This window comes from Vombatus ursinus, unplaced genomic scaffold (genome assembly GCF_900497805.2).
Source record: "Vombatus ursinus unplaced genomic scaffold, bare-nosed wombat genome assembly UNPS02014792.1, whole genome shotgun sequence".
Taxonomy (NCBI): domain Eukaryota; kingdom Metazoa; phylum Chordata; class Mammalia; order Diprotodontia; family Vombatidae; genus Vombatus; species Vombatus ursinus.
Genome location: NW_020954570.1, coordinates 874,506 through 887,141, shown reverse-complemented (window position 1 = coordinate 887,141; position 12,636 = coordinate 874,506). Strand labels below are relative to the sequence as shown.

Below are 12,636 nucleotides of genomic sequence, written 5' to 3'. Positions count from 1 at the left end.
TCTGTCCCATTTACCTTTCTATGTCTCTCTTGAATCTTGTACTTGAAGATCAAATTTTTTGTTGAGTTCTGGTCTTTTTATAAGGAAGTTTGGAAGTCACTTATTTTGTTGAATATCCATCTCCCTCCCTGAAAAATCACACTCATTTTCACTGGGTGAAAATCCTTGGCTGCATTCCAAGCTCCTTTGCCTTATGGAATATCATGTTCCATGCCCTATGGTCTTTTAATGTAGATGCTGCAAGGTCCTGTGTAATCCTGACTGTGGTTCCATGATATTTAAATTGTTTCTTTCTGGCTGTTTGCAGTAATTTCTCTTTAATCTAGTAATTTTGGAATTTAGCTATTATATTACTTGGCGTTTTCAATTTGGGATCTCTTTTAAGCGGGGAGTGATGTATTCTTTCTACAGTTATTTTACCTTCAGGTTCCAGGACTTCAGGGAAGTTTTCCTTTATGATTTCCTGAAGAATATTGGCCAGGCTCTTTTTTTCATCATGACTTTCAGGTAGGTCTATAATTTTTAAATTGTCTCTCCTGGATCGATTTTCCAGGTCAGCTGTTTTACCCATGAGGTATTTTACGTTTTCATCTATTTTTTTCATTTTTTTCTTTCTGTTTGACTGATTCTTGCTCTCTCATAGAGTCATTAGTTTCCATTTGTTCAATTCTAATTTTTAACATATTGTTTTTTTCTGTTAGATTTTGTACTTTCTTCTCCAATTGGTCAATTGTATTTTTAAGGGATTTATTTTCTTCATTGTACTTTTTTTCTAATTGGCCAATCATGTGTTTTAGGGACTTGCTTTCTTCAGTGTACTTTTTTTTTTTCCAATTGGCCAATTGTACTTTTAAAGGACTCCTCCACCTCTCTCATTTGACTTTTAAAATCCTTCTTGAGTTCTTCTAAGAAGGCTTTTTGGGCTTCAGACCAGTTCATATTCCCTTTTGATGTTGCAGATGTGGGTTTGATGACAGTGATGGAATTTCTGTCTTGATCTTCACTCTCCTCATAATATGAATCTATAGTAAGTTTCTTTTTACTCATGGTGTTTCTTTATTCCCTGGCCTTTAAAGAGATTAAGCTCTCCTGCTGGGGAGCAGAGGGCACTGACCCAAGCTTCTTGTGTTGGGATCCTAGGTATTGGTCACTGGCTTTGTGTGCTGGGGCCTCTTATGTTAGCAATTGGAGGCTGTAGGATTCTGGCAGCTTATCTGGTGTTGGGCTGGAATCAGCAAGGCTGGGACTTTCAGGTAAATCTAGGTTGCCTGCTTTTCCTTTCCTTTAGCTTTGTTTAGCTCCTTTTAGATAAGTGCTGCCGGGTGTTTATCTGCCTGGGGCCCCTTGCAGTGCTGCCTCCCTTATTTCTGTTGAGGCACTGGGAGAGTTCTTTGCTGTAGAATGCCGAGGCACCTGGTGGTTTTCTGAGCTGGTTTCCACCAGTTACCCCACCCTCACTGAGGCACTCGGAGGTACAGCTGTTGGCCTTTGCCTGCTCGATCACCTAGGCTTTGGGATCTCCTCCTGGTTGGCAGTTGGAGGCTGTAGGGTTCTGACAGCTTACCTGGTGTTGGGCTGGAATCAACAAGGCTGGAACTTTTTGGCACCTCTAGGTTGCTTTCTTCAGCTCCTTTCAGACAAATATTGCCCGGTGCTTATCCGCCTGGGGCCCTTTGTAGTGCTGCTTCCCTTATTTTTGCTGAGGCACTGGGAGACCTATTTGCTGTAGAATGCCGAGGCACCAGAATCTCCTCCTGGTGTGCTAAAGTGGGTCTTTCCACTAGCTGGCTGGGGGACTCCTGTTTCGTACTGCTCCCCTTCCCCCAGGGTTAAGAGGGGCCTTTCACGTTAATCCCTCTAGCTACCTGGGCTACTGTACTGCTGCACCCTCTTTCTTCTGGTTCAGCTGTTCCAGGGTTTTTTCTGGGGTGATATTTTCTGGGTTTTCAGAGGTTGATAGGGGAGGGTGAGAGTGACTACTTTTTTACTCCGTCATCTTGGCTCCTGGAAGCGGAAGTCCTATGTGACTCATCACATACATCCAACTTCTACTAATAATGACTGGTTAACTCTGAATCAGCACTTCCGAACAGAATTTACCTTTGCAGAATTCCAAATTAATAGATTAATGGCCTTTAAGGTACTTTAAAAATCCAATTGTCTCATTTTATAGTTGAGGAAACTGAAACCCAGAGAAGTTCTGTGAATGCAAGTCATACTCCTGATTGGTGGGAGAACTATGTATACAGACCAGTTCTTCTGATTCCTACTTTAATACTCTCCAGTACATTTTTTGCTCAAATGAAATTTTGATGAAATTTAAATTAAATAATTATTTAATGTAAAATTCTTGTTGTCACATTCCAATCAAATGTTTGCACTTGACTGTGCATTTTGAAATTCCTTCTTTTACAAACATATGTTGGTCAATATATATTTGTGCATTCATTCAAAAGTAACATCATTATTATTCAATTTATTTGAAAACATAATCCTAACTTAAAATATTTTCATCAGAGGGGCAGCTGGGTGGTGTAACAGATACAGTTCAGGCCTTGGAGTCAGGAGGCCGCTGAGTTCAAATGCGGCCTCAGACATTTGACACTTACTAGCTGTGTGACCCTGGGCAAGTCACTTAATCCCAACTGCCTCACCCAAAAAACTTTTTTTTTCCATCAGAGACAAATGAAATAATAAGCAAATAAAATATGGAGTAAATCTCAAAGTAAAACCCTATTAAACTATTTACCTTCTGATTGAAAAAATGAGAATTTCACTAAAATAGAATAACTATTTAATTGCTGTATATCTCCTTCCAAATCTGTATCCCCATCATCTACTCTTTGCTTCTTGTTAGTGATTGTCTTTTGTTGTCAAAGAGGACCAATGACATCAGGAGGCCAATGCCTTGACTTGCAAATGAATTGGATTTAAGTGAGGCAGTAAGTGCAAAGTTATCAGCCTCACTCTCTCCTTCAGAATCATTTGAAATCACTCTGACTCTCACTGATTGGTCAATAATAGGTCCCAGTCTTTGCCAGGTGGCACAGTGGATATAGGGCTGGACCTGAAGTCAAGAAGACTCATCTTCCTGAGTTTAAATCTGGCCTCAGACATTTACTAGCTGAGTGGCCCTGAGCAAGTCACCTAACCCTGTTTGCCTCAGTTCCTCATCTGTAAAATGAGTTAGAGAAGGAAATGGCAAACCACTTCAGTATCTTTGCCAAGAAAGCCCCAAACTGTCACAAAGAGTTGGACACAACTGAAAAACAGCTACAATTAGTCTTTGCTGTTTGTCTTTTAATATAGTTCATCACTGTTTACTTTTTTCTTATTCTAGTGACCTTAATTTGCATCACTTTATATGTCTTGCCATATTTTTGTATAATTTACATTTGCTATTTTTTACAGTACAATAGTATCTCATTGCAATAACATATAAATATTTATTGAATCATTCTTTAATTGTGAAAAATGAGATTATTTCCACTTTTTCATTACTAAAAGAAAAGTAGCTTTATTTAGGAAATGCTAATACTCTTTTTGTAAAATGTCAAAGTACATATTTCATCTCTTCTTCCTTTCATTAAAACTGACATCCTTTGAGCCTCATCAGATCATCAGGATGACTTCATCACCTTATTGTATGACTTTCAAACATTAGGTCAGAACTTTATTACTTCTCATCTAGACAATTGGAATGGACTCCTAATCAGCCTCAACTTCACACTTCTCTCCTCTTCAATCAATCCTTCGCCCAGCTGCCAAAATGAGTTTCTTATATGCAAACCAGTCAATGTCACTCCCCTACTCAATAAACTACAGTGGCTCCTTGTTCCCTCCAGGTTCAAATACACTCCTCTGTTTGGCATTTAAATCCCTTCAAAACTAGGTTCCACCTCCTATACCTTTCCAGCCTTCTTGAACATCTTTCCTCTCTACATCCACAGTGGTCCAGCCTTCCTGCTGCTTCTCCAATTCAGAATTCCATTTCCCACTGCTTTGTCTTTGTGTTGGCCTTTCTCCATGGCTGTCATGTACTTCTTTCTCCTGATCTACATCTATTTGCTTCAAGGATCACCTGAAGTGCCACCTTCTACATGAGGTATTTCCTGATCCCACATTTGATGGTAAAATAACCTTGTATATGTTTCCTTCCTTCCTTCCTTTTTACCTTCTTTCCTTCCTTCCTTTCTTTTTCTTTCTTTAACTATCATCTTTCTATAACAAATCTATCTATGTGTCTACACATGTTGTCTTCCACAGGTAAATTGCAAGCTGCTAGAGGAAATAGATTGCACAGTGATTGGTAAGTAGCAGTTGTTTAGTAAATGCTTGTGATTTAACTGAAAAAAAAATTCAAATGACTTAATTTTCTTTACCCTACTCTATATAATTAAGGTAAAGTCAATTCTTACAAAGAAAAGACATCCCCATCTAACCCTCCCAGATTGTGTTGTTGTTGTTTTTGATTAGGTAAAGAGGTCATTTTCACCTCTAATACCTAGACTAAATCCTGAATCAGTCAAATTGAGACCTATTAAAGACCTTAGCTTAAAAAGGTCAATGTCTCCCACTGCATCCAGGGCCATCTCCAGTAGTCCCGATGTATATCTTGCCACTGGACCCAGAAGGCTCCAGCAGAGAAAGTGAGGCTGATGATTTTGCACAGCGCTTCCTCACTTAAATCCAATTCACTTGCATGTCATGATATCATCTCCCTGATGTCATCACATCCTCTTTGAGAATGAAGGACAAACAACAACAGTAACAATAGTTGTTCCATTGTTATTTCCAGGGGTTCACTAGAATGCATTGAAATGTTTTCCCCTTTCTCAGTGATTTCCATACTTCTAAAATATCTTTTTAATTTTGTTGGCTCCTTTTCTTCTTTGTTTTGCTTTCTCCTCTCCTCCATCTTTTATCAGTTTTTGTTCCTTTCTTTTCCCTCTTTGCTACTTGTTATTATTATTCTTTTACTCTAATTGTTGTATTCCTCAACCACCTTACTGTAATGTATGGGGGTTAGAGTTAAACTTCATCCAGCAATCTTGCTAGAAGTCCCCTTCCTTTTTCCTTTCATAGTTGTTACTTTTTCTTTTCTTTTGTTTACTTAGTACCTTTTTCATTGTTCTAGGCTACTGTGTGGAAAGTGGGTCTATACCCTACCTTTAATTTATCCCTCCTACCTATAGCTCCTTGCCTTCACTTTTAGGTTATGCCTTTCCCTGCACCATCTTCAGTGGATAGTCTCTTCAGACCATAAGGAAAGGTGATTTAAAAGGTAAGGAACGACTCAGTGAATAACACTGAGTAGACCCTGACAGCTGTAGCACACAGACATCACAGGGCCATGCTGAAGGAGGTATGGACCTCGGAGGGCTGTTAGGTGGAGGATAAGAAACACAATGGGAAAAAAAAACCCTAAATGTCACGTTTCAGGAATTCATACAGGAAATTTGCCTGAAGGAGTTAAGAAAAAGTTGTTAATCCCAGACTCAATCTGATGAGTCTGCAGTGAGACCTGCTGTTATTTTTTCCGGTATTATTTGTCTCATGGGGAGTTGTATAGCCTCTCCTCTTCTTGTTTTAATTACTTTATTTGTCATGCTTCTTATTATTTTATTTAGTGGGGGGTGGAATGGGAAATAAGGATCAGACACAACCTTTTACTCATCTACCTTGGCAAAAAGTGTATCATTAATTCTTAATGATATAGATTAGAATGTGGTTTAATTTAAAATATCAATTTCCCTGTTGCAAATTACTTTATTATTTATAAAAACCATGACCTTTTGCTAACTACATAATATGATTTGGAGAGGTTCTTACTCTATATCATTAGACAAGTATAATGAAAGTGAACTTTTTTTTTTATTAAGACAATCCCAAACATCGATCTATGTTTTCCATGCCAGTGTTTTCTATCCTATAGACTGTGAATCAATGGAGGTAAAGGAGTTATGGCCCAGCATCTGTAAAATAGCACTAGTCATCTCATCAAATAACTCTGTATAATAAAAATATAAACATACTTTCTAAAGACTGAATAAATGATATGTTTAGCAAAGCAACTAGCACATATTGGATATTTGGTAAGTTCTTTTCCATTGATCAGTATACATATTACTACTTTTCAAATACAGGTAGAGCAGAGACTATTGATAGAGCCTGCTGGTTGGCCTTTTCCAGCCCTAGTTTATCAAATTGTCAAACCGTTCTTCCTAAACACAGATCTGACAGTGTCACTCTCGTCCTCCACCATTCTCCACTCAACAAACTTCAGTGGTTTTTTATTACTTCTAGGGTAAAATATAAAATTCTCCATTTGAATTTTGAATCCTTTCATAACCTGGCCTCTTTTTACCTCTCTAGTTTTCTTATACCCTACTGTCCCTCCACGTATTCTGTGATTCACTGACGCTAGCCTCCTTGCTTTTTCTCCCACAAGATGCTCCATCTCCTGATTCTGCATTTTCACTGGCAGTCCCCCATGCCTGGAACTCTCTCCCCTTTCTTATTTCTTTCTCCTGGCTTCCCTGGCTTCCTTCAAGGTTTGGCTAAAGTCCCACCTCCTTGGAGAAACTGTGCCCAGTTCTCCTTAATATTAATGCCTTCCCTCTGAGAGCATCTCCAATTTATCCTGTTATATATCTTATTTCTACTTAGTTGTTTGCCTATTGTCTCTCATGTGGACTCTGTTGGAACTGGGACTGGTTTTTTGCCTTTCTTTGCATCCCCAGAATTTAGTACAGTAACTCACATATGGTAAATGCTTAACTTTATTTATAAAATCCAAATTTATTTAAAAGCATTATTAAATTCATAATATTTTGTCATGTAGTTTCTCAATCTACAAACACTAATAGTATGACTACAACGTGGTTGTACGTTATCCCTATACCACAAATTTGCTGTCTTCTGATTTATGCTAACAAGGTACAACCAAAGTACATTGCCACATCAGAAAGGAGGTGTGTTTCTCTTCTAGAAAACAAAACAAAACAAAATACTACTATCTTTTTGTTATATAAACAGTATAAATATAATTGTTAGTTGTAAATCATATGGTTAAATATAATGGGCACATAATAAGCTTTTAGTCTTACCAATAACTTTCAGTGGAAGAAGGCATGTTACATCCAAACAGTAGCATGTGATGAACAGTATCCATGCTGGCACGAGGCTTGAAATCAACTACAAGACAAAATGAGAAATGGCCATGAATGAGCCATATCCTTGAACTAACATAGCAAAACAATGAAGACATCACAGTGTTCTCATTATATGGTTCCTAGCAGTGTAAAATATTTATGTTTCCTATAATCAGTATAACTTGATAGTTTGATATAACAGGGCAATAAACTATGAAACAGCAAGGAGCAGAGGATCGCTGGCCTCTAAGGACTCCATATGAAGTCATTTCTCAGCATATAAAAGGCAGGCTATTTTTAAAAGAACAGCAATAATAAAGTACTGCTACCTACAACCTATTTTTTGATAATGTTTTCCCTGTCAGATCACCATATAGGGCTGAATGATAAAAAACTATAAACTATGCAAATAAAACACTATAATGAAATAGAACTAAAAATGTATGATTAAAATTCCATCAATGGGGCCAAGACAACATATCTGAAATTTTCATTTAGCAATCAATCACTGGGATATACTTTGAAGAAGTGATTAAACAAAAAAAAATATGGATGGTAGCAATATATATGTATAAATGTATGCATATATATGTACATGTGTATATATCTATGCATCCCTTTTGTTTGAGTGGGATAGTTAATCTATTAGGGAGGCATAAAAAGATTGAACTGATTCAGTGATGGGTCAGTTGAGATTATGCCATATAAACTTGAAGTGGTCCCAGTCAGCATGGTTTTATGACTTTCTCCAGTTTTGTTCAGCATCACTTGAGTAGGAGTGAAGGTAGTAGATGGCAGAAATAATCCAAGATTGAGGTTTGGAAGGAAGCAAGAGCTTCAACAGAATAAAGACCCAAGGGACTTGAGAGAAGAAGGCAGTACAGAGTTGAACTTGTTCACCAGGGGTTCAAGATGGGGAAGGGTCATAGCTTATCTGGAGTACTGCATTTGGTTCTGAGCACTATGCTTTAGGAGAGATATTGATAAAAAGGAGAATTTCTATGGGAAAGCAAAGAGGATGTTTACCTTACTCCTTGAGACCAGAGCATGTGAGTATTTGTTGAAGGAACTTAGTACATTTCATCTGGAGAAAAGAAGTCTATGAGGAACATGGCAGGTGTCTTCAAATACTTGAAGACCTGTGTACATAGGATGAGTTTCATTTGCTCTCTTTGACCCCAGACATCAGGATGAATGAGGAGAATGAATAGCAGTTGCAAAAGAGGCAAACTTAGGCTCAATGTCAGGAAAAACATCCTAATAATTAGCATTGTTCAAATGTAGGATGACCTGACTTGAGAGGTAGGGGGCTCTTCAATAGAATAAAGTCTCAAGGGACTTGAGAGGGAGGTCTTCACGCAGAGTTCAGTTGATAATTTGTTGGGCATGTTAGAGTGTGAATTCCTCTTGTGTTTGGTTGAACTAGTTGGCTACTAAGATCTTTCTGAACTCTCAAATTGGGTGATTTTGATTCCTGAAAGAAACTAAACACGAAAACACTAACAATGATGATAATAATGATAATAACTAGCATTTATATGGCACTTTCACATTTGCAAAATACTTTTTCATATATTATTCATTTGAGCCTCACAATAAACTCATGAGTTAAGTGAGGAAAATATATGTACTCCAGGGACAGGCTATGCAAAGTCATAGAGGTTGGATAAGGAATACTATATTTGGAGAATGTGTGAAATAAGTCTGGAAAGGTAAGCTAGAGAATGATTGTGAAGGGATGCCAAGAGGTAGTGTTTAAATTTTATCTAAAGGCAATAGGAGACAGTGAAGTTTCTTGAACAGGGGAATGATGGGATAGGCCCTTGCTCTAAAATGATTATTTGGGCAGTTTGGGGGATGATTAAAGAGGGGAAAGACAGAAGGTAGGTGAGATCTGTTGTAATTGTTCATGTTACAGATGGTAAGATATTTAATCCAAATCCAACATTTGTTTAATTAAAACATGCCTCTCATAGCAGTGGGTTACTTCTGTTTTGTTTTGTTTTTTGGTCTTAAGCTGTGACTGCTCATCATTGCAGTGAATTTGAAGGATGAAAACTTCCTCTAGCGATGTAGCTAGATGACTTGTATATACAACTTAAAGTATCAGAGAGTTGCCTAGAACACTAAGAGATTAAGTGACTTGCCCACCATCACACAGTTGACCATATCTCAGAGGCATGACGTGAATCTAGTTTGTCCTGACTCCAAGGCTGACTGCTTATCTAGTATTCAATGTTCACATAGTGAAAGATTTTAGGTAAATATTGAATGAATTTAAGATTTAGAAAAGGTCAGTAGTTAGTCTGTCATGAAATGAAAGGATTAATCATTTTATAGCCTACTCTACATGATTAAACAGAGATTGCTAAAGAAGGAATTCATTCAATAAAGGCTTTGGAACTGATACTGAACTGAACTCTAAGAATGTAAGATAATACACTTCAAAAACCAGGAGAAAGGCCTTTAGTATCTGAGGCACAATTTTCTTACATGATTTATGGCAATGTGATGGATAGGAATTTTGTGACTTTTAAGGGCTCTCTAACCAGAGTCTGAACTGGATTAAAATTAATGTTTGACATAGAGTTAATGCTCATAATTTGAAAAAGCAGCTCCAGCCATCCCTTACAAATGCATGATCCAGTTACTAGATTTCTGGCATCTTTACTCTCCAAGCCAAGAGATTTCAGAGGAGACACTCACAACCAGAAAACTGGGAGTGTTCTTAGTAAAGGGTTGGTAGATTCACTAAAAATCTAAAAAGAAAGTAAAAGTAAATTCAGAAGAGGGCTTAGCCCTAGTGAATACACAGGTGGAACAAGGAGGCTGAATAAAGGATTATATACCAGGCAGGGTCATAGTTCAAATTGCAGATCAAGAAGTACCTCTAATAAAAAGCAATTTCCAGATATCAGTCTAAGGCAAACACTGACTATTATCAAGGTCATCCACATTCTTTGTTTTATTTGAGGCCAATAATAAATATAAAGGATGCTTTTCTCTTCCATTCCCCCTTCTCCAACCCTATCTTGAAGCACATTTCTTTTTTACTTAGACTTCTTCAGAAAAAATTTTATTTCTATCATTTCTTTTTGAATGATTGATTTCCTGGAGCTCACAGAGGCAGCTAGGTGTATGGATTTTCTTTTCCTCTCCTGCACCATTTTCTCTTCCTTACCTACTGTGAGAGGTCCTTCTCTAGGGAGCTCATGAGAAAACTAGAGGTGGGAGCTGATTAAAATCTGGTTTTCACTATATAATCATATTGCCTTTATTTCAAATTTGTTAGTTTGGTTCTTTGTTTTGGTATAGATGAAGCAATTGAATCTTTACCAGTTACTTTTCAAAATTAACTTGGATCTTGGATACATAATGTTCATTCAATAAAGGTTTATTTTTTTTAAAGAGAGGAGTACTGTTTTCTAAATATACTAGTCTTTTCAATTGCATGCAGAAACTGAAATGCTGGGTTGCTTTTGCATGGTAATCAAGCTACTGGGTTCTACCAGGCTTAGCATAAGTGTTTTTTAGAAAACTGTGCCATGGAGTTTCAAATCCTGGCTCATCATCAGTAGGTTTCCATGTAATTCTTTATTTTTTCTCAAAAAATTGAGTAATGAGGTCTTGGTCTTGCTTTCCATCCCAATCTTTTCTTTATATGTAGGTCCTTGCAATGTGTTCTTAAACACCATGGCCCCTCAGTTCATCAACCTCTTCAACTCCATAACTTCTATTTTTGTTCCAATTCGGTCAAACACAGCCACGTTGCACTTTCTGACCATCACTTGTAACTGTTCTACCTCAAGGATTCATGACTCCTCTGATCACATTTTCCTATCCTTCAATCATTGCTTTATTCTTCCAGAGCAAGGGTGGGGAACCTACAGCCTCGAGGTCACATGTGGCCTTCTAGGTCCTTGAGTGCGGCTTTTTGACCAAGTCCGAGTTTTACAGAACAAATCCTTTTATGAAGGGGATTTGTTCTTTGAAGTTTGAATTCAGTTAAAGGGCCACACTTGAGGATCTAGGGGGTCACATGTGGCCTCGAGGCTGCAGGTTCCCCTCCCCTGCTTTAGAGTCTTTTGGTGCTCAACACTGTTCAAACTCTTCTTGATGTTTGTCATCTCTGCCCTGGTATCTCTTTTTCATAATCTTGATCCTGGCTGACCAATTCTATTATTCTCTATCGGCTATACCTCAGCCCTTTGTTCCCTTGTCCTATCACTGGTTCTGAAATGCCTCCCACCCAGGCAAATAAGCCATCATTGTGAACCAGTAAAATCTTAATAGATCAAGTATCCTTTTCTGACTCAAGTCCTTAAAGTAATCCTGTAATGCCTTTATGGCCATAGAGCAAAATGCCTTAGGTGGCACCGGTTTCTTCCTAGTACAATATGTTGATTAGTTGCAGTCAGACAGTGTTCTATTGCATAGATCCAACTCAGCTATTGTCTCAGTAATAAAGTGTTCCTATGTAGAAAGAAGTTTGAGTTGCAGAGGCCCCTCCTTGATTTTAGATTTCCTGTGTTTTTTCATCACTTATCAGCTCTTGCCACCCATTGTACAAGAATGATTGAAGCAAAGAAGACTAATTAATACAACAAAGCTCACGTATGTTGGTGGCACATCATTTTGTGAATATCTGAGACTCTCGGGCACACTTTCATATGACCAAAGTTCCATTCCCTGGGCATCCCAGAAAGTTTTGACTTTTTATGGTGTTGCCATAATTTCAGTGTCTTGTAGACTGAGACAAAGCATTTGCTTCTACCCCTACCTACTACTGTCACCAATCTCCAGCAGGCAGCATCCAGCTTAGTGCTTGGTTAAAATACAGGCTAGCAGATTATTGTTCATCCACACATGAAATTTAGCTCAAAACCCATAATCTTTAAACTTCTCAATGACGATTCACCTTGACGGTACAGATTCACACAGGATTACAGATTTCAAGCAGGAAGAGACCTTAGAAGTCAACTACTATAACCTCATTTTACAGATGCTGGACTTCCTGACTCCACTGAAATCTTTTCATCATGAGAAGAATGGACTGATAATGTTATTTTAGTTTAAAGCCCAGAGTCTTTCCACAGCTTTTTCAGAAAAGAGGCAGCCATGAAGACATTCAAGCACTGGACTAACTCAAGTTCTCTCCCCAACCCCACCCCCAAAGGAAAATGGAAAAGTCTTGTTTGTCTTAAAGACACGTGGTCTTTGGTTCTAGGCTAGAACAGACTTTTCAACTCAAGCAGGTTATTCTTTCTCTGAGGCATCAAGCTCTTAAACCATAGAATAGAATTATTCCTAGCTGTCTAGCCAGTGCCCTCAGGCTTAATTTATTTTTATGAGGATTTCTAGTTTTCTGGGATTTGACTCTTCAACAGAAACCTCATTCTAGCATAGAGTGGAAATTCTTTATATTTCCCTTATTTAATCTCAACTGAGTATACTATGATCACAAATTCATTTCAGGGGAGCT

At 37.9% G+C, this 12,636-nt stretch overlaps 1 protein-coding gene across 5 annotated transcripts in view; it reads right to left on the bottom strand.

Moving 5' to 3' along the window:
- Positions 1-12,636, bottom strand: part of PAM (peptidylglycine alpha-amidating monooxygenase) — a 354,803-nt gene that overhangs the window by 186,570 nt on the left and 155,597 nt on the right. For all 5 annotated transcript variants that reach the window (XM_027869176.1, XM_027869178.1, XM_027869179.1 and 2 more), the window contains exon 6: positions 7,110-7,197. In XM_027869176.1, the coding sequence (XP_027724977.1) occupies positions 7,110-7,197 (88 nt within the window). The remainder of the gene's footprint in view (positions 1-7,109; positions 7,198-12,636) is intronic.